This window comes from Ascaphus truei, chromosome 18 (genome assembly GCF_040206685.1).
Source record: "Ascaphus truei isolate aAscTru1 chromosome 18, aAscTru1.hap1, whole genome shotgun sequence".
NCBI classification, from domain to species: Eukaryota; Metazoa; Chordata; class Amphibia; order Anura; family Ascaphidae; genus Ascaphus; species Ascaphus truei.
This window is the reverse complement of record NC_134500.1, coordinates 26471843-26495375: the sequence shown is the minus strand read 5'-3', so window position 1 is coordinate 26495375 and position 23533 is coordinate 26471843. Positions and strand designations below refer to the sequence as shown.

The 23533-nt window shown below is 45.9% G+C and overlaps 1 protein-coding gene across 2 annotated transcripts in view; it reads right to left on the bottom strand.

Moving 5' to 3' along the window:
* The window catches only part of LOC142469053 (uncharacterized), a 43252-nt gene that overhangs the window by 4234 nt on the left and 15485 nt on the right, over window positions 1–23533 (bottom strand). For both annotated transcript variants that reach the window (XM_075575910.1, XM_075575911.1), the window contains 2 exons: window positions 15870–16027; window positions 12478–12593 (listed from right to left, as the gene is read on the bottom strand). In XM_075575910.1, coding sequence (XP_075432025.1) covers window positions 12478–12593; window positions 15870–16027 — 274 coding nt within the window. The remainder of the gene's footprint in view (window positions 1–12477; window positions 12594–15869; window positions 16028–23533) is intronic.

Genomic DNA, 23533 nt, shown 5'->3' with positions numbered 1-23533 from the left:
CCGGCAGTGATAACACACCGAGACACACACCGAGACACACTGATATGCACACACATTTACACACCGGCAGTGATAACACACCGAGACACATACAGACACACTGATAGGCACACACATTTACACACAGGCAGTGATAACACACCGAGACACATACAGACACACTGATATGCACACACATTTACACACCGGCAGTGATAACACACCGAGACACACACCGAGACACACTGATATGCACACACATTTACACACCGGCAGTGATAACACACCGAGACACATACAGACACACTGATATGCACACACATTTACACACCGGCAGTGATAACACACCGAGACACATACAGACACACTGATATGCACACACATTTACACACAGGCAGTGATAACACACCGAGACACACACCGAGACACACTGATATGCACACACATTTACACACCGGCAGTGATAACACACCGAGACACATACAGACACACTGATAGGCACACACATTTACACACAGGCAGTGATAACACACCGAGACACATACAGACACACTGATATGCACACACATTTACACACAGGCAGTGATAACACACCGAGACACACACCGAGACACACTGATATGCACACACATTTACACACCGGCAGTGATAACACACCGAGACACATACAGACACACTGATAGGCACACACATTTACACACAGGCAGTGATAACACACCGAGACACATACAGACACACTGATATGCACACACATTTACACACAGGCAGTGATAACACACCGAGACACATACAGACACACTGATAGGCACACACATTTACACACAGGCAGTGATAACACACCGAGACACATACAGACACACTGATATGCACACACATTTACACACCGGCAGTGATAACACACCGAGACACATACAGACACACTGATAGGCACACACATTTACACACAGGCAGTGATAACACACCGAGACACATACAGACACACTGATATGCACACACATTTACACACCGGCAGTGATAACACACCGAGACACATACAGACACACTGATAGGCACACACATTTACACACAGGCAGTGATAACACACCGAGACACATACAGACACACTGATATGCACACACATTTACACACAGGCAGTGATAACACACCGAGACACATACAGACACACTGATATGCACACACATTTACACACAGGCAGTGATAACACACACCGAGACACATACAGACACACTGATATGCACACACATTTACACACAGGCAGTGATGACACACACCGAGACACACACCGAGACACACACCGAGACACACACCGAGACACACTGATATGCACACACATTTACACACAGGCAGTGATAACACACCGAGACACATACAGACACACTGATATGCACACACATTTACACACAGGCAGTGATAACACACCGAGACACATACAGACACACTGATATGCACACACATTTACACACCGGCAGTGATAACACACACCGAGACACATACAGACATACTGATATGCACACACATTTACACACAGGCAGTGATAACACACCGAGACACATACAGACACACTGATAGGCACACACATTTACACACAGGCAGTGATAACACACCGAGACACATACAGACACACTGATATGCACACACATTTACACACAGGCAGTGATAACACACCGAGACACATACAGACACACTGATAGGCACACACATTTACACACAGGCAGTGATAACACACCGAGACACATACAGACACACTGATATGCACACACATTTACACACAGGCAGTGATAACACACCGAGACACATACAGACACACTGATATGCACACACATTTACACACAGGCAGTGATAACACACACCGAGACACATACAGACACACTGATATGCACACACATTTACACACAGGCAGTGATAACACACCGAGACACATACAGACATACTGATATGCACACACATTTACACACAGGCAGTGATAACACACACCGAGACACATACAGACACACTGATATGCACACACATTTACACACAGGCAGTGATAACACACCGAGACACATACAGACACACTGATATGCACACACATTTACACACAGGCAGTGATAACACACACCGAGACACATACAGACACACTGATATGCACACACATTTACACACAGGCAGTGATAACACACACCGAGACACATACAGACACACTGATATGCACACACATTTACACACAGGCAGTGATAACACACACCGAGACACACTGATATGCACACACATTTACACACAGGCAGTGATAACACACCGAGACACATACAGACACACTGATAGGCACACACATTTACACACAGGCAGTGATAACACACCGAGACACATACAGACATACTGATATGCACACACATTTACACACAGGCAGTGATAACACACCGAGACACATACAGACACACTGATATGCACACACATTTACACACAGGCAGTGATTACACACCGAGACACATACAGACACACTGATATGCACACACATTTACACACAGGCAGTGATAACACACCGAGACACATACAGACATACTGATATGCACACACATTTACACACAGGCAGTGATAACACACACCGAGACACATACAGACACACTGATATGCACACACATTTACACACAGGCAGTGATAACACACCGAGACACATACAGACACACTGATATGCACACACATTTACACACAGGCAGTGATAACACACACCGAGACACATACAGACACACTGATATGCACACACATTTACACACAGGCAGTGATAACACACACCGAGACACATACAGACACACTGATATGCACACACATTTACACACAGGCAGTGATAACACACACCGAGACACACTGATATGCACACACATTTACACACAGGCAGTGATAACACACCGAGACACATACAGACACACTGATAGGCACACACATTTACACACAGGCAGTGATAACACACCGAGACACATACAGACATACTGATATGCACACACATTTACACACAGGCAGTGATAACACACCGAGACACATACAGACATACTGATATGCACACACATTTACACACAGGCAGTGATAACACACACCGAGACACATACAGACACACTGATATGCACACACATTTACACACAGGCAGTGATAACACACACCGAGACACATACAGACACACTGATATGCACACACATTTACACACAGGCAGTGATAACACACACCGAGACACATACAGACACACTGATATGCACACACATTTACACACAGGCAGTGATAACACACACCGAGACACACTGATATGCACACACATTTACACACAGGCAGTGATAACACACCGAGACACATACAGACACACTGATATGCACACACATTTACACACAGGCAGTGATAACACACACGGAGACACATACAGACACACTGATATGCACACACATTTACACACAGGCAGTGATAACACACCGAGACACATACAGACACACTGATATGCACACACATTTACACACAGGCAGTGATAACACACACCGAGACACATACAGACACACTGATATGCACACACATTTACACACAGGCAGTGATAACACACCGAGACACATACAGACACACTGATATGCACACACATTTACACACAGGCAGTGATAACACACACGGAGACACATACAGACACACTGATATGCACACACATTTACACACAGGCAGTGATAACACACACCGAGACACATACAGACACACTGATATGCACACACATTTACACACAGGCAGTGATAACACACACCGAGACACATACAGACACACTGATATGCACACACATTTACACACAGGCAGTGATAACACACACCGAGACACATACAGACACACTGATATGCACACACATTTACACACAGGCAGTGATAACACACACCGAGACACATACAGACACACTGATATGCACACACATTTACACACAGGCAGTGATAACACACACCGAGACACATACAGACACACTGATATGCACACACATTTACACACAGGCAGTGATAACACACACCGAGACACATACAGACACACTGATATGCACACACATTTACACACAGGCAGTGATAACACACACCGAGACACACTGATATGCACACACATTTACACACAGGCAGTGATAACACACCGAGACACATACAGACACACTGATATGCACACACATTTACACACAGGCAGTGATAACACACACGGAGACACATACAGACACACTGATATGCACACACATTTACACACAGGCAGTGATAACACACACCGAGACACATACAGACACACTGATATGCACACACATTTACACACAGGCAGTGATAACACACACCGAGACACATACAGACACACTGATATGCACACACATTTACACACAGGCAGTGATAACACACACCGAGACACATACAGACACACTGATATGCACACACATTTACACACAGGCAATGATAACACACACCGAGACACATACAGACACACTGATATGCACACACATTTACACACAGGCAGTGATAACACACCGAGACACATACAGACACACTGATATGCACACACATTTACACACCGGCAGTGATAACACACCGAGACACATACAGACACACTGATATGCACACACATTTACACACAGGCAGTGATAACACACACGGAGACACATACAGACACACTGATATGCACACACATTTACACACAGGCAGTGATAACACACACCGAGACACATACAGACACACTGATATGCACACACATTTACACACAGGCAGTGATAACACACCGAGACACATACAGACACACTGATATGCACACACATTTACACACCGGCAGTGATAACACACCGAGACACATACAGACACACTGATATGCACACACATTTACACACAGGCAGTGATAACACACACGGAGACACATACAGACACACTGATATGCACACACATTTACACACAGGCAGTGATAACACACACCGAGACACATACAGACACACTGATATGCACACACATTTACACACAGGCAGTGATAACACACCGAGACACACACCGACACACTGATATGCACACACATTTACACACAGGCAGTGATAACACACACCGAGACACATACAGACACACTGATATGCACACACATTTACACACAGGCAGTGATAACACACCGAGACACATACAGACACACTGATATGCACACACATTTACACACAGGCAGTGATAACACACACCGAGACACATACAGACACACTGATATGCACACACATTTACACACAGGCAGTGATAACACACACTGAGACACATACAGACACACTGATATGCACACACATTTACACACAGACAGTGATAACACACCGAGACACATACAGACACACTGATATGCACACACATTTACACACAGGCAGTGATAACACACACCGAGACACATACAGACACACTGATATGCACACACATTTATACACAGGCAGTGATAACACACCGAGACACACACCGACACACTGATATGCACACACATTTACACACAGGCAGTGATAACACACCGAGACACATACAGACACACTGATATGCACACACATTTACACACAGGCAGTGATAACACACACCGAGACACATACAGACACACTGATATGCACACACATTTACACACAGGCAGTGATAACACACACTGAGACACATACAGACACACTGATATGCACACACATTTACACACAGGCAGTGATAACACACTGAGACACATACAGACACACTGATATGCACACACATTTACACACAGGCAGTGATAACACACGGAGACACATACAGACACACTGATATGCACACACATTTACACACAGGCAGTGATAACACACACCGAGACACATACAGACACACTGATATGCACACACATTTACACACAGGCAGTGATAACACACCGAGACACATACAGACACACTGATATGCACACACATTTACACACAGGCAGTGATAACACACCGAGACACATACAGACACACTGATATGCACACACATTTACACACAGGCAGTGATAACACACCGAGACACATACAGACACACTGATAGGCACACACATTTACACACAGGCAGTGATAACACACACCGAGACACATACAGACACACTGATATGCACACACATTTACACACAGGCAGTGATAACACACGGAGACACATACAGACACACTGATATGCACACACATTTACACACAGGCAGTGATAACACACACCGAGACACATACAGACACACTGATATGCACACACATTTACACACAGGCAGTGATAACACACCGAGACACATACAGACACACTGATATGCACACACATTTACACACAGGCAGTGATAACACACCGAGACACATACAGACACACTGATATGCACACACATTTACACACAGGCAGTGATAACACACACCGAGACACATACAGACACACTGATATGCACACACATTTACACACCGGCAGTGATAACACACACCGAGACACATACAGACACACTGATATGCACACACATTTACACACCGGCAGTGATAACACACACCGAGGCACATACAGACACACTGATAGGCACACACATTTACACACCGGCAGTGATAACACACACCGAGACACATACAGACACACTGATAGGCACACACATTTACACACAGGCAGTGATAACACACACCGAGACACATACAGACATACTGATATGCACACACATTTACACACAGGCAGTGATAACACACCGAGACACATACAGACACACTGATATGCACACACATTTACACACAGGCAGTGATAACACACCGAGACACATACAGACACACTGATATGCACACACATTTACACACAGGCAGTGATAACACACCGAGACACATACAGACACACTGATATGCACACTCATTTACACACAGGCAGTGATAACACACACGGAGACACATACAGACACACTGATATGCACACACATTTACACACAGGCAGTGATAACACACCGAGACACATACAGACACACTGATATGCACACTCATTTACACACAGGCAGTGATAACACACAGAGACACATACAGACATACTGATATGCACACACATTTACACACAGGCAGTGATAACACACCGAGACACATACAGACACACTGATATGCACACTCATTTACACACAGGCAGTGATAACACACAGAGACACATACAGACACACTGATATGCACACACATTTACACACAGGCAGTGATAACACACCGAGACACATACAGACACACTGATATGCACACACATTTACACACAGGCAGTGATAACACACACCGAGACACATACAGACACACTGATATGCACACACATTTACACACAGGCAGTGATAACACACACTGAGACACATACAGACACACTGATATGCACACACATTTACACACAGGCAGTGATAACACACTGAGACACATACAGACACACTGATATGCACACACATTTACACACAGGCAGTGATAACACACGGAGACACATACAGACACACTGATATGCACACACATTTACACACAGGCAGTGATAACACACACCGAGACACATACAGACACACTGATATGCACACACATTTACACACAGGCAGTGATAACACACCGAGACACATACAGACACACTGATATGCACACACATTTACACACAGGCAGTGATAACACACCGAGACACATACAGACACACTGATATGCACACACATTTACACACAGGCAGTGATAACACACCGAGACACATACAGACACACTGATAGGCACACACATTTACACACAGGCAGTGATAACACACACCGAGACACATACAGACACACTGATATGCACACACATTTACACACAGGCAGTGATAACACACGGAGACACATACAGACACACTGATATGCACACACATTTACACACAGGCAGTGATAACACACACCGAGACACATACAGACACACTGATATGCACACACATTTACACACAGGCAGTGATAACACACCGAGACACATACAGACACACTGATATGCACACACATTTACACACAGGCAGTGATAACACACCGAGACACATACAGACACACTGATATGCACACACATTTACACACAGGCAGTGATAACACACACCGAGACACATACAGACACACTGATATGCACACACATTTACACACCGGCAGTGATAACACACACCGAGACACATACAGACACACTGATATGCACACACATTTACACACCGGCAGTGATAACACACACCGAGGCACATACAGACACACTGATAGGCACACACATTTACACACCGGCAGTGATAACACACACCGAGACACATACAGACACACTGATAGGCACACACATTTACACACAGGCAGTGATAACACACACCGAGACACATACAGACATACTGATATGCACACACATTTACACACAGGCAGTGATAACACACCGAGACACATACAGACACACTGATATGCACACACATTTACACACAGGCAGTGATAACACACCGAGACACATACAGACACACTGATATGCACACACATTTACACACAGGCAGTGATAACACACCGAGACACATACAGACACACTGATATGCACACTCATTTACACACAGGCAGTGATAACACACACGGAGACACATACAGACACACTGATATGCACACACATTTACACACAGGCAGTGATAACACACCGAGACACATACAGACACACTGATATGCACACTCATTTACACACAGGCAGTGATAACACACAGAGACACATACAGACATACTGATATGCACACACATTTACACACAGGCAGTGATAACACACCGAGACACATACAGACACACTGATATGCACACTCATTTACACACAGGCAGTGATAACACACAGAGACACATACAGACACACTGATATGCACACACATTTACACACAGGCAGTGATAACACACGGAGACACATACAGACACACTGATATGCACACACATTTACACACAGGCAGTGATAACACACGGAGACACATACAGACACACTGATATGCACACACATTAACACACAGGCAGTGATAACACACACCGAGACACATACAGACACACTGATATGCACACACATTTACACACAGGCAGTGATAACACACGGAGACACATACAGACACACTGATATGCACACACATTTACACACAGGCAGTGATAACACACCGAGACACATACAGACACACTGATATGCACATACATTTACACACAGGCAGTGATAACACACGGAGACACATACAGACACACTGATATGCACACACATTTACACACAGGCAGTGATAACACACCGAGACACATACAGACACACTGATATGCACACACATTTACACACAGGCAGTGATAACACACCGAGACACATACAGACACACTGATATGCACATACATTTACACACCGGCAGTGATAACACACCGAGACACATACAGACACACTGATATGCACATACATTTACACACAGGCAGTGATAACACACCGAGACACATACAGACACACTGATATGCACACACAGGCAGTGATAACACACACTGAGACACATACAGACACACTGATATGCACACACTTTTACACACCGGCAGTGATAACACACACCGAGACACATACAGACACACTGATATGCACACACATTTACACACCGGCAGTGATAACACACACCGAGACACATACAGACACACTGATATGCCCACTCATTTACACACAGGCAGTGATAACACACCGAGACACATACAGACACACTGATATGCACATACAGGCAGTGATAACACACACTGAGACACATACAGACACACTGATATGCACACACTTTTACACACCGGCAGTGATAACACACACCGAGACACATACAGACACACTGATATGCACACACATTTACACACCGGCAGTGATAACACACACCGAGACACATACAGACATACTGATATGCACACACATTTACACACCGGCAGTGATAACACACACCGAGACACATACAGACACACTGATATGCACATACATTTACACACAGGCAGTGATAACACACCGAGACACATACAGACACACTGATATGCACACACAGGCAGTGATAACACACACTGAGACACATACAGACACACTGATATGCACACACATTTACACACAGGCAGTGATAACACACCGAGACACATACAGACACACTGATATGCACACACAGGCAGTGATAACACACACTGAGGCACATACAGACACACTGATATGCACACACATTTAACACAGGCAGTGATAACACACACTGAGGCACATACAGACACACTGATATGCACACACATTTACACACAGGCAGTGATAACACACCGAGACACATACAGACACACTGATATGCACATACATTTACACACCGGCAGTGATAACACACAGAGACACATACAGACACACTGATATGCACATACATTTACACATCGGCAGTGATAACACACCGAGACACATACAGACACACTGATATGCACACACAGGCAGTGATAACACACACTGAGACACATACAGACACACTGATATGCACACAGATTTACACACAGGCAGTGATAACACACACTGAGGCACATACAGACACACTGATATGCACACACATTTACACACAGGCAGTGATAACACACCGAGACACATACAGACACACTGATATGCACACACATTTACACAGAGGCAGTGATAACACACACCGAGACACATACAGACACACTGATATGCACACACATTTACACACCAGCAGTGATAACACACACCGAGACACATACAGACACACTGATATGCACATACATTTACACACAGGCAGTGATAACACACCGAGACACATACAGACACACTGATATGCACATACATTTACACACCGGCAGTGATAACACACCGAGACACATACAGACACACTGATATGCACACACAGGCAGTGATAACACACACTGAGACACATACAGACACACTGATATGCACACACATTTACACACCGGCAGTGATAACACACACCGAGACACATACAGACACACTGATATGCACATACATTTACACACCGGCAGTGATAACACACAGAGACACATACAGACACACTGATATGCACATACATTTACACACCGGCAGTGATAACACACCGAGACACATACAGACACACTGATATGCACACACAGGCAGTGATAACACACACTGAGACACATACAGACACACTGATATGCACACACATTTACACACCGGCAGTGATAACACACACCGAGACACATACAGACACACTGATATGCACATACATTTACACACCGGCAGTGATAACACACACCGAGACACATACAGACACACTGATATGCACACACTTTTACACACCGGCAGTGATAACACACACCGAGACACATACAGACACACTGATATGCACACACATTTACACACCGGCAGTGATAACACACACCGAGACACATACAGACATACTGATATGCACACACATTTACACACCGGCAGTGATAACACACACCGAGACACATACAGACACACTGATATGCACACACAGGCAGTGATAACACACACTGAGACACATACAGACACACTGATATGCACACACTTTTACACACCGGCAGTGATAACACACACCGAGACACATACAGACACACTGATATGCACACACATTTACACACCGGCAGTGATAACACACACCGAGACACATACAGACATACTGATATGCACACACATTTACACACAGGCAGTGATAACACACGGAGACACATACAGACACACTGATATGCACACACATTTACACACAGGCAGTGATAACACACCGAGACACATACAGACACACTGATATGCCCACTCATTTACACACAGGCAGTGATAACACACACTGAGGCACATACAGACACACTGATATGCACACACATTTAACACAGGCAGTGATAACACACACTGAGGCACATACAGACACACTGATATGCACACACATTTACACACAGGCAGTGATAACACACCGAGACACATACAGACACACTGATATGCACATACATTTACACACCGGCAGTGATAACACACAGAGACACATACAGACACACTGATATGCACATACATTTACACATCGGCAGTGTTAACACACCGAGACACATACAGACACACTGATATGCACACACAGGCAGTGATAACACACACTGAGACACATACAGACACACTGATATGCACACAGATTTACACACAGGCAGTGATAACACACACTGAGGCACATACAGACACACTGATATGCACACACATTTACACACAGGCAGTGATAACACACCGAGACACATACAGACACACTGATATGCACACACATTTACACAGAGGCAGTGATAACACACACCGAGACACATACAGACACACTGATATGCACACACATTTACACACAGGCAGTGATAACACACACTGAGACACATACAGACACACTGATATGCACACACATTTAAACACAGGTGCAACAAAGAGTAATCACAGACACTCAGATATATACAAAAATATACCGATATTTGCACAGTCACACAATACACGAAGATATAGACAGACCCACACGTGCTTTATATTCGGTTGACATCGTCAGCCTGGGCTTTTGTGTGTATATGGGTGCTATTTATATTGAGATAAACCCGATCATAACTCACCAGGAAGATGAGCAGAGGGATGGCCAAAATCACCAGGATGCACATGACAATGATAGCTACGGCATAGCCCGGGAATGTCTTGGGGGGCACGGGAGCTGAGAAGGTCGTAGGAGCGACTGAAACAAAAAAATTGGATAGAGCGGAAGCAGGTGACTTTGTGTCTATGCAACTCATGGACTCACTGAGGGTCACCGAGTGGTGTTAGACCAGGGGAGCGCAAACTTTTGCAGCTGCGCCCCCCTGCCTTCCCTCCGCTGGTGCTCGCGCCCCCTCGCTTACCTTGATGCGACTATTCGCTACTTAATGCCCAGCCTGCCTTCCGTACTTACTATATAAGCCGCATGGGCAAATGATGACATAGATTACAAATTGGCTCATGCATGATAGGGGTTGTTTGATCTCAATTAAGGAACTTAAAAAAAGACCCCGAAGCCACCTAGTGACAAGTGGCACAATTAGCACTTTTAAAACGTCCCGGTTTGGGCAGTGAGGTCATATCAATCAAATCGGTTCTCACCAGCCAGTTCGTTAATGTTCTTTCCTCTTCCATACGATTTGGGCGGCCATCTTGGATAACAGGAGGATTCACGTTTACCAGAAACGTCCCACCGCAAACCCCTACCATGTAAATGCCGAGGAAAGAACCGGAAGGATTGTTTTATGTGGTATTTGCTCCACTTGCTGCTACTTCATGTTCTTCTCAGTTCCTTTTGTTAATATTCAAGTCACACCTTCCATACATGAGCCAAACCATGAGCCGCCACGGCTTATATGTTACGTAGAGCAGGGATCCCCAACTCCAGTCCTCAGAGACCGCTAACAGTGCAGGATTTAAGGGTGTCCTCTCATTAGCACAGGTGGCCCAATCATTGTGACTGAACCACCTGTGCTCTAGCCAGGGTATCCATAAAACCTGCACTGTTAGTGGGCCCTGAGGACTGGCGTTGGGGATCCCTGACGTAGAGAAGACAGAACGGACAATTCAGGGCAAATAACATTACTTAAAACAGAAAAGTTATTTTCCCTGAGTTATTGCCTTCTTCGCTAAAGTAATTATATGCAAAAAAAAACAACGGTCATAATTGAGCTAATTAGAACAGGGTTAACGTTACGTTATTTTAGGATAAGATTATTTAAGTCTTCGTGTTACTTCCATCCCGGACCATAACATTGGGACTTTGCTGGGAAGAGAGAGAGAGAAATAATACTGTTTTTATTCTAACTCCTACCTAACTCTGGCGTTACTCTCACCCGGACACTGAACTGTAGCAAAGTGATGTCGGAGTTAGGAGTGACGTAAAACGCGGTGTTGTTTCCCTCTCCTGCCCTGGTTTGGGGCCGGGATGGGAGTAGCACTATCCCAGTGTTATTCCTGGCATGAAACTTAATGGCGCTTTGTGACTATGGGAGGAATATCATTTTAGACCACTGGTACCCAACCCTTTTTTAGCCGCGACCCCTAAATTTAAATATCCACTTGTAACACCACCCTCCCCCCCCCTCGCGGCCCAGGAAAGATCAGAGGATTAACTCTGCGCGTGCCGCTGCTTCTGAACCCACACAGGGTTAATCTTCTGATAAACTTGAGAAACTAACGTACTACAGCAGCCTGTCTCCCTCTGTCTCTCTCTCCCTCCGTCTCTCTTGCTCTCTCTCTCTCTCTGTCTGTCTCCCTTTCTCCCTCTCTCTCCCTCACCTGTCTCTCCCTCCCTGTCTCTCTCGCTCTCTCTCCCTAACTGTCCCGCTCTCTCTCCCTCTCTTTCTGTCTGTGTCCCTTTGTTTCTCTCTCTCACTCCTTGTCTCTCTCGCTCTCTCTCCCTGTCTCTCTCGCTCTCTCTCCATCTCTTCCCGTCTGTCTCCCCATGTCTCGCTCTTTTTCCCCGTTTCTACCGTCTCTTTTTCCCCCTGTCACTCTCTCCCCCATATCTCTCTCTCCCCCATATCTCTCTCTCCTCATATCTCTCTCTCCATAGCGCTCTCTCTCACTCTCTCTCCCCCTCTCTCCAAAACTATCTCTCCCTCTCTCCCCCTCTCTCCATAGCTCTCTCTCCCTCTCTCTATCTCTCTCCATAGCTCTCTCTCCCTCTCTCTATCTCTCTCCATAGCTCTCTCTCCCTCACTCTATCTCTCTCTCTCCCTCTCCATAGCTCTCTCTCTTTCAGAACATAGCTCTCTCTCCGTTCAGCGAGGATGGTGATGTCGTAGATCCTCGAATATCGGCAGATCCATATTTGGGCATCTACGATCTCACCACCCTCACTGAACGAGCGGAGAGAGAGCTACGTTCTGACTGCGTCTGCTGGGGAGAGAGACAGGGAGCGAGGGGGAGGGAGGGAGAGAGAGAGAAAGGAACAGAGGGATACACGGGCTAAAGGGATCATTTTGCGACCCCCCCAGGGATTTCCCAACGCCCATGGGTTGCGCACCAGTGACTTAGAATAGAATGAGCTAATTTGCATATAATTTAGAAAATAACGCGACACTTTTTACAGGAATAAAACCTGGTTAATGTCCCGTTATTTGCTTTAGTAAATACTGCGTTATGGTTAATAAGCCATAACTCAAGTAAACGTCCCATTAAATAGGCTAACGGAGCTTAGTGATGGGAGCAGATGGCCCAAGACCACTGGGCAATCCTCCCAGATAAGAAACGTGAAAAGCCCGTTATGTGAACATTAAAACATTATGTTTCTTTGAAACTATCTGTGATTGCCTGAACAGCTGTTTTTACACATAATGTAATTGTATGTATTCCTTTATTTATATAGCGCCCAGAACTGTACTTAGCGCTTTACAAGAGAGACAGTACGGGGAATGTTATTCCAGTATTACAGTTAGATCACGCTATTAAAATAAATCAATTGCCCCCTTACACTTTAATGGGATCAGAAAGGCTGTGGAAACGGGGGCGCTTGCTGCAACGTGCTAATAGTATACTCTAAATTAGAGCAAAGTGTGAAATGACGAGTGAACAAAAGAAAAAAAGGACCAAAAGGTATGAAAATATACCGGCCCCAAGCTTTTGCTGCTGCTCAGCTGGAAGAGGATCCTCCTTGTCTCCACTTTAATGGGATCGCCTTATAAAGTCAGGATCTCCCTTTAACGCACATAGGCTCAGATTCATCAAGCGCTGATATGGGTGAGCGCCTCTGAAATGGTTTTAACTCTCAGTCAAGTCAATGGGAGTTAACGCTGGATCGTGTGCGCTAACCTGTGTCCCGCCACTTGATGTATGTGCCACATTCTGTAGGTTTCAGTAGGGTCACCATGCTACGGTTGGGTTTCCCCTGTTACACAGACTCTCCCATACATTTAACGGTCACACTGTCAGTGTCAGGACCTCCATACTGCATGCACCATTTGGTCCCACACCCCCCTGTTGTCTCACTCACTGTCCGATTTGATGCTCTCGGGTGCTAGTGCGAGGGCACCGAGGTTGTTGCCGTTGGGTCCAATCCTACTGAGCAGAACCTGGACGACGTTATCTCCTGAGGGGGGCGCCTCGGTGTTTGCAAACGAAATGTCCGACTTAACATCCACAGAGCCGCTTCTGAAAAACACAACGTACCAGAGTCGAATTAGAGATGATTCCTGCACCCCGAGTAACTGTCCAAACTACGTGTCAGTATGATCATCACCCCATGTTAAAAAAAAAACCCTGTGATATGCGATGCCGTCCAACGTAAAAGGACTGTCCCAAAAGCAAAGGATTGTCCCAACAGTCACAACTCTACGGGCGCCAGAGGGGGAAGAAGAACAACACACAGTGTAGTATTGTAAGTATTGCCACATGGCATTAAAATGTAAGTAATGCACTCACCGAGTTAGTGCTTCACATGGAGCGTGTTACGTGTATGGTTCCACGTTGATCAGTCCCACGTGTGAGTGTAAGAAGGGCAGAACCGAGTATACCCGGGTGCTGCTTTAATATAAAATCAGTGAGAAGGAATCTCACTCCCAGAAGTAATATCGGAAATTGCAGTGTGACCGGACAAGGTGACAGCGGGAGCCTCTCGGGTGATGTGGATCAGTGTCTCTGCATGCCACCTTGGCCCCCTGCAGACGCACTTACCAGAAGACCCTCCATCTGTCTTTGTAAGTTCTCCCCTCTTACCACTTAGATTGTAAGCTCTGCGGGTCAGGGACTCCCTTTTCTATTGTTTTATGTCTGAAGCGCTTATTGCCATTGTATTATAATATTATGTCACGCGTGATGTACCTGGCTGGTGCTATATAAATAAAGATATACATACATGCTGTACATACAGTATACATGTCGGGGTGATGACCTCCCACCCGCAGATTTAAATATCGATATAGATCTGGGGTCTTCCCTCTACAATAATATTATTGTTACCAATGTATTTCCCTTTTTCATTATTTCTTTTAAGAATAATTCCTGTTTCAGTTTTTCACATTACAAATGGGACACAAACCTTACGTTTTATTGAAATTCCCCCAGTCATTTTATTTATATATTTTTTATATATGAATAACTAATCAAATGGGTAATTGTATTATCTCTATGGGGCCTTAACATGGGATACCAGGTTATTTACACCTTTTTACCAGCATCATTCATTGAGCAAAACAAGGTCATTACATAAATTGTAATTTATTCTGCATAAATTCGCTTACACACAATGGAACACAAAGTACAGACAAAAAGACACACTTACTTTGGGACTGGGGTGGAAAACTAGACTTTCCTAGGTGCAGGGAACCCTATGGGAGAGTTTTACACTGACCGAGACTTAGCCCGGAATCTCCTCGAACCCAAATCGCATTAAAATTTCATACACCCCCGCTACGTTCTCTTCTGAGAACTTGGTCCCTCCTGACCGCGAGTCAGCCCAAATCTCCTGGAACTCAAATCGGCATAAAATCCCAGCCACGACCGCTACGTTCGTTTCTGAGAACTTGGTCCCAAAAAGCTGGAATTAGACTCTGTCGGGGGCAGGCTTGCTATTCACAGAAGCAACTTTGAATCTGATTGTCTCATCGATTTTCTTATAGTATTTTCAGTTTTATTCACAAAATTATACAGCCAATCAACGCGTGGGAACTTTCCCAAGCAACCAATCAGAGCCAAGCTGGCTAAAAAAGCCGGGTCAGCGGCAAATCCGAAATAGCCAAAAGACATGCACAAGCCTGCCACCTTTCTCCCTGGCTATCTCATTGCCACCCGCTGGGCAGGCTCCACCATGTCTGGCAGAGCAAGTGGCATCCCGGAGGACTGCTACTGATCTCCGGATGGTACTCCGCCTTTCCCCGCTAACCAAATGCTAATCTCACCTCTGGACATCCTCTGACTGCTTTGAATTCCGATGTCCAGCAGACTTACCGGCGCCTATGGGTTAGCTCGGGCAGCCTGTTTGGACATCGGTTCCGAATGTAAAAAGCATATTACATTAAAGTATCTTTTAATACACTTCTGAGTCTTGGGGGACAAGGAACAGAAAAGGAAAAATGTTGTCATTTTATTTCTATCTGCCTTATTCCCCGCACACTTCCCCTCTGGCTTCGTTTGGACTCTGAGTCCCCCCCCCCCAACCTTATATACGGTTGGGGCACCCACAAACCCTATACTGGTTATGGGTCACCTTGGCACTAGCTGGGGTACCCCCCCCCCCTAACCTAGGGATTCCCTCAGCTACAGGGATACCTATTTATCCCGTTGCCCCAGTCTACTTTCTGGGCTGAAGCAGGGTACCCTAGCTGTGAGTCACGCTTGTGTTTTCAAGGGGAGGTATTGCCCGAACAATGTGCCTACATGTATCCAAGAATCAGGCATGATTCCCGGGTACATTTATAGGTAAACCGACAACTCCAGACCCCAACCACAACTCCAGACCCCAACCTCCTAGGCACATTCTGACAACGGTTCCTCCGCAACCCCCCCCCCCTGAAACGCATACCCTAGCAATCCCTGCTTGATTGCATGCCCGGAAAGGGAAAAACACAAGAAATGCTTTTATTACATACAGTACATTGGAATGGTGCATTGTTACTGGGCCCAAGAGCTAACTCTCTTGGACCCTTGTACACGGAGCAGGGGTAACCAAAACGGGCTTGACCATTATTGTATAGCCTGGTTACCGCTTCCCGTCCCATGCCTATTCTTGTAGCTCCGAAGTTGTCATTGGCAAACCGCGCAGTCCGGGACGTTCAGAAGGAGCGCAATGAAATGTCAGAAAAAAACCCTGCTATCTATTGCAAATCTAAACGGCGTCTCTAAAAAGGGACAAACCGCCCGGGTTAACAGCCAAACCGCCCGGGTTAACAGCCAAACCGCCCGGGTTAACAGCCAAACCGCCCGGGTTAACAGCCAAACCGCCCGGGTTAACAGCCAAACCACCCGGGTTAACAGCCAAACCGCCCGGGTTAACAGCCTAACCGCCCGGGTTAACAGCCAAACCGCCCAGGTTAACAGCCTAACCGCCCGGGGTGTACTTGCTTTAGGAGCGCAATGAAGGGAGATGGTGCTAACTCCATCACCCGTCTGACTTATGGGGTTTGTTCTCTCGGCCAATACCATATTTCAGGCTCCGGATATACTGTGCAAAACAGAAATTGTGAGGCGCTACTAATGAAGGTGAAAATAAATAAATAAATCAATAAATAAAATTATGTGATATATAAGTGTGCTCAAATATAATAATGGCAAACTTCGCTGCTCAACCCTCTTTGGAGAAGTTCCAGTTTCTCGTATCTTGAATGTTGAAGAGAAGCTTGTGGGGAGCGCAGGTGTCACCATATATATATGCAAAGGAAAAATAAATATAGTGTGGTATGTCTATACAGGTACAGCAATCAACACAGGAATCATGAATGGAAACTCACATTCTGCCAGTTGTAATACAGCTTTTGAAACAGCAATAGATGCAGTGAATGGATTCAGCACTGTGTGGGGGGTCTGGCTTGTGGACACTCCCTGATGTCAGCAGGACAACCATGAGCAACTTGTGCTTAGACACATAAAAATCGATGCGCGTGACGCATCGGACTCTGTACCTGTATAGACATACCACACTATATTTATTTTTCCTTTGCATATATATGGTGACACCTGCGCTCCCCACAAGCTTCTCTTCAACATCCGGATATACTGTAACTGGCAATACCAATTTCGCCATCTTTGACGTGGTGTGAAAAAAATGGGAGTTTGTAGAAGCGGTTTGCATAACAGAGCTGCGGAGAATCGCAGTTGTCGTCAAGAAATGCGAGTTGGAGGCTTTTTTGAGATTGGCAGAGCCGGCGTGAAACCGCTTCTGAAAAAGCCTTTTCTATACGGATTGGACATCCGAGAAGGGCTCACAGCATAGCAAAGCATGCCAATCCGGACGGAAAACGCTCTTTAGAAGAGGATTGACACACTTAGGAGCAACAAGAATAAGCCACTATATCTCTTATTTTTTTTATATATCTTTAATATATATATTTATTATATTTTTTATATATTTTGCTTATAACTATCTTTCGATACTTTAAAATATCTGTAATAATGAACATTATCTGTGTCCTCCTATAAGTCACATGCCTTTTAGATTTTTATATTGTTTCACTTTGGCGTATATTATTATGTATTAGTTTATTTGGTTAGGAAAAGGATTAAAGTAGAAGTATGTATTGAAGTCAAGAACTCCCATGATCATACCCCTGATGAAGCAATAATTATTTTGCGAAACGTGTTATTCTGTGAAACACGTTGGGTGAGCTTTGGAGGAACGAGGGATGAACTTCCAGTGATGTTCCAGGACTTTATACCAGGCACATAATAGTGACGTTATCAGTGCGATGGAGTGGGTAGACAACATGGTGACATACAGACATGCCAATCCATATCTCCCTACAAGAGGCTCCTGGTGTCACCTTGTTCATTAACACTGCAATTTCCGATATTACTTCTGTGAGTGAGATTCCTTCTTACTGATTTTATATTAAAGCAGTACTCGGGTATACTCAGATCTGTCCTTGTAACACTCACACATGGGACTGATCAACGCGGACCCATACATGTGACAGGCTCCATGTGAAGCACTAACTCTGAGTGCACTACTTACCGTTTAATCTCATTTCATAATACTCATGTGTTACAATGTTCTTCTTCCTCTTTCTCCTCACCTCTGCACCTATCGAATGTTGACGGCTGAGTATGACCATCATCACAGCATGCCACAGGGCCAGTGCTAGGACTAGGCAAACTAGGCGGTCGTCGAGGGTGGTGCATTTTGGGGGGTGGTGGCGTTGGGTGATGGCAGTGGGAGCAGAGAAGGAAGTGGGGTGGTAATGGGTTAAAAAGGCGGAGAGCAGAGCAAGGAGGGAAGCGTGCAGTGGTGGGTGAGGGTGGCGGTGGGTGAGGGTGACGGAAGGCAGCAGGAGCAGAGAAGGAAGCGTGGCAGTGGTGCGTGAGGCCGGTGAGTCGAGGGTGGCCGATGGCAGTGGGAGTAGAGCAGAGAAGGAAGCGTACAGCTGGCTAGCTGCTGCAGAAGAGGACCTCTGCCACTCCACTCCACAGCCAGGCAAGGAATTTTAACTAAAGAGGGGGGCGGGGGGGTTGAGAGAGATGAGGAGGAGGGGGTGAGAGAGATGAGGGGGGTAGTGAGAGAGAAGATGAGGGGGGGAGAGAGAGAGGATGAGCAGCGGGAGGAGGGGGTGAGAGAGAGGAGGGGGAAGAAAGAGGACGATGAGGGAGGGTGAAAGAGAAGTTGAGGAGGGGGGTGAGAGAGGGGATGAGGATGGGGAGGAGAGAGAGAAGATGAGGAGGGGGGGTGAGAGAGGATGAGTAAGGAGGGTGGAGAGGATGAGGAGGAGGGGGAAACAGATGATGAGGAGGGGGATAAGAGAGATGATGAGGAGGGAGTGAGAGATGATGAGGAAGGGTTTTTACCCCATTGAATCGCTCCTTAACTCCTCCTATTAACCAATGTATCCGTGTCCCCTGTTACCTCCTGGCCATGGAGGGCTACAGAGGTGCTCGGGTGCCGCAGGAGCCACGGGCGGACCAAGCTAAGTGCAGGGAGCCACTCCGGCTTAGCGCTTCCGCAGTGTGGTCCTCACGCATGTGCATTGGACACGAGTTGCGGCGGCCATTACAGAGGCTCCGCGTGGGACTACATGTACCAGAGTCCTTCAGGAAGAGGAGGGCACATGGGGCCAGGGCAGCCAATAGGGCTCCCGGAGGAGAGAGAAGGAGTTAGATACCTTTTGGCACGAAGGAACCGTGCGCTCAGTAAGGAAGAGGACAGCAAGGGGTAAGGTAGTGTCCGGGTTCCTGTGGCTCCCGGACTAGGCCAGAATTCCCCTGCAGGTCCCAGTTAGGTTTCCCCCCCCCCAGGCACAGTATTGTAGGGAAGGCCCCAGGCAGAGATACTCCCCTATTACTGTGTAGTATTAGTTCACCGGTGAAGAGACGCCACGCGGTGGCCTGCTGTCTGGGACCAGACCACAGACACACTGAGACATTAAGGGACACCCTCCAGCTGGAGCTCCCTTAAGAGGTGGACACCTTCGGTGCGGAGCGAGAGGAGTCAGCAGAACCCTCTTTGTGGGATCACGTTGCGGCCTGCGGACCCATCATCTTCCATATACCCTGGTTTGGACGGATTCCTCCTATTACTTCATATAACCCCTCCCTATAACTCCTCCTATTACTCCACATAACCCCTCCCTATAACTCCTCCTATTACTCCATATAACCGCTCCCTATAACTCCTTCTATTACTGCATATAACCGCTCCCTATAACTCCTCCTATTACTCCATATAACCGCTCCCTATAACTCCTCCTATTACTCCATATAACCCCTCCCTATAACTCCTCCTATTACTCCATATAACCGCTCCCTATAACTCCTTCTATTACTCCATATAACCCCTCCCTATAACTCCTTCTATTACTCCATATAACCCCTCCCTATAACTCCTCCTATTACTCCATATAACCCCTCCCTATAACTCCTCCTATTACTCCATATAACCGCTCCCTATAACTCCTTCTATTACTCCATATAGCCGCTCCCTATAACTCCTCCTATTACTCCACATAACCCCTCCCTATAACTCCTCCTATTACTCCATATAACCGCTCCCTATAACTCCTTCTATTACTCCACATAACCCCTCCCTATAACTCCTCCTATTACTCCATATAACCGCTCCCTATAACTCCTATTACTCCATATAACCGCTCCCTATAACTCCTCCTATTACTCCATATAACCGCTCCCTATAACTCCTCCTATTACTCCATATAACCGCTCCCTATAACTCCTCCTATTACTCCATATAACCCCTCCCTATAACTCCTCCTATTACGCCATATAACCTCTCCCTATAACTCCTCCTATTACTCCATATAACCCCTCCCTATAACTCCTCCTATTACTCCAGATAACCGCTCCCTATAACTCCTCCTATTACCCCATATAACCGCTCCCTATAACTCCTCCTATTACTCCATATAACCGCTCCCTATAACTCCTCCTATTACTCCATATAACCTCTCCCTATAACTCCTCCTATTACTCCATATAACCTCTCCCTATAACTCCTCCTATTACTCCATATAACCGCTCCCTATAACGCCTCCTATTAACCCATATAACCTCTCGCAAGTAGAGTGATTTACTCTTACTCTAGAGTGACTTACTGCGCGTCTCTTACAGACAGGTGGAACCCGGTAGGACTCACACAGCACGAGTCCCATACAAACCCAGGGCCCCCCGATGTTTTAACCCGATGGGCCATTACAGCCTGCTATGGACCATCTTGATGAGTTTTTGGCGAGATAGCCACGCTTTTCTCCCGTGATGCGGTAGAGAACAGTTACATCTGTATTATTCCTCCAATTGCCCCATATAACCGCTCCCTATAACTCCTCCTATTACCCCATATAACCCCTCCCTATAACTCCTCCTATTACCCCATACATCCTCTCCCTATAACTCCTCCTATTATCCCATATAACCCCTCCCTATAACTGCTCCTATTAGCCCATATAACCCCTCCCTATAACTCCACCTATTACCCCATATAACCCCTCCCTATAACTCCTC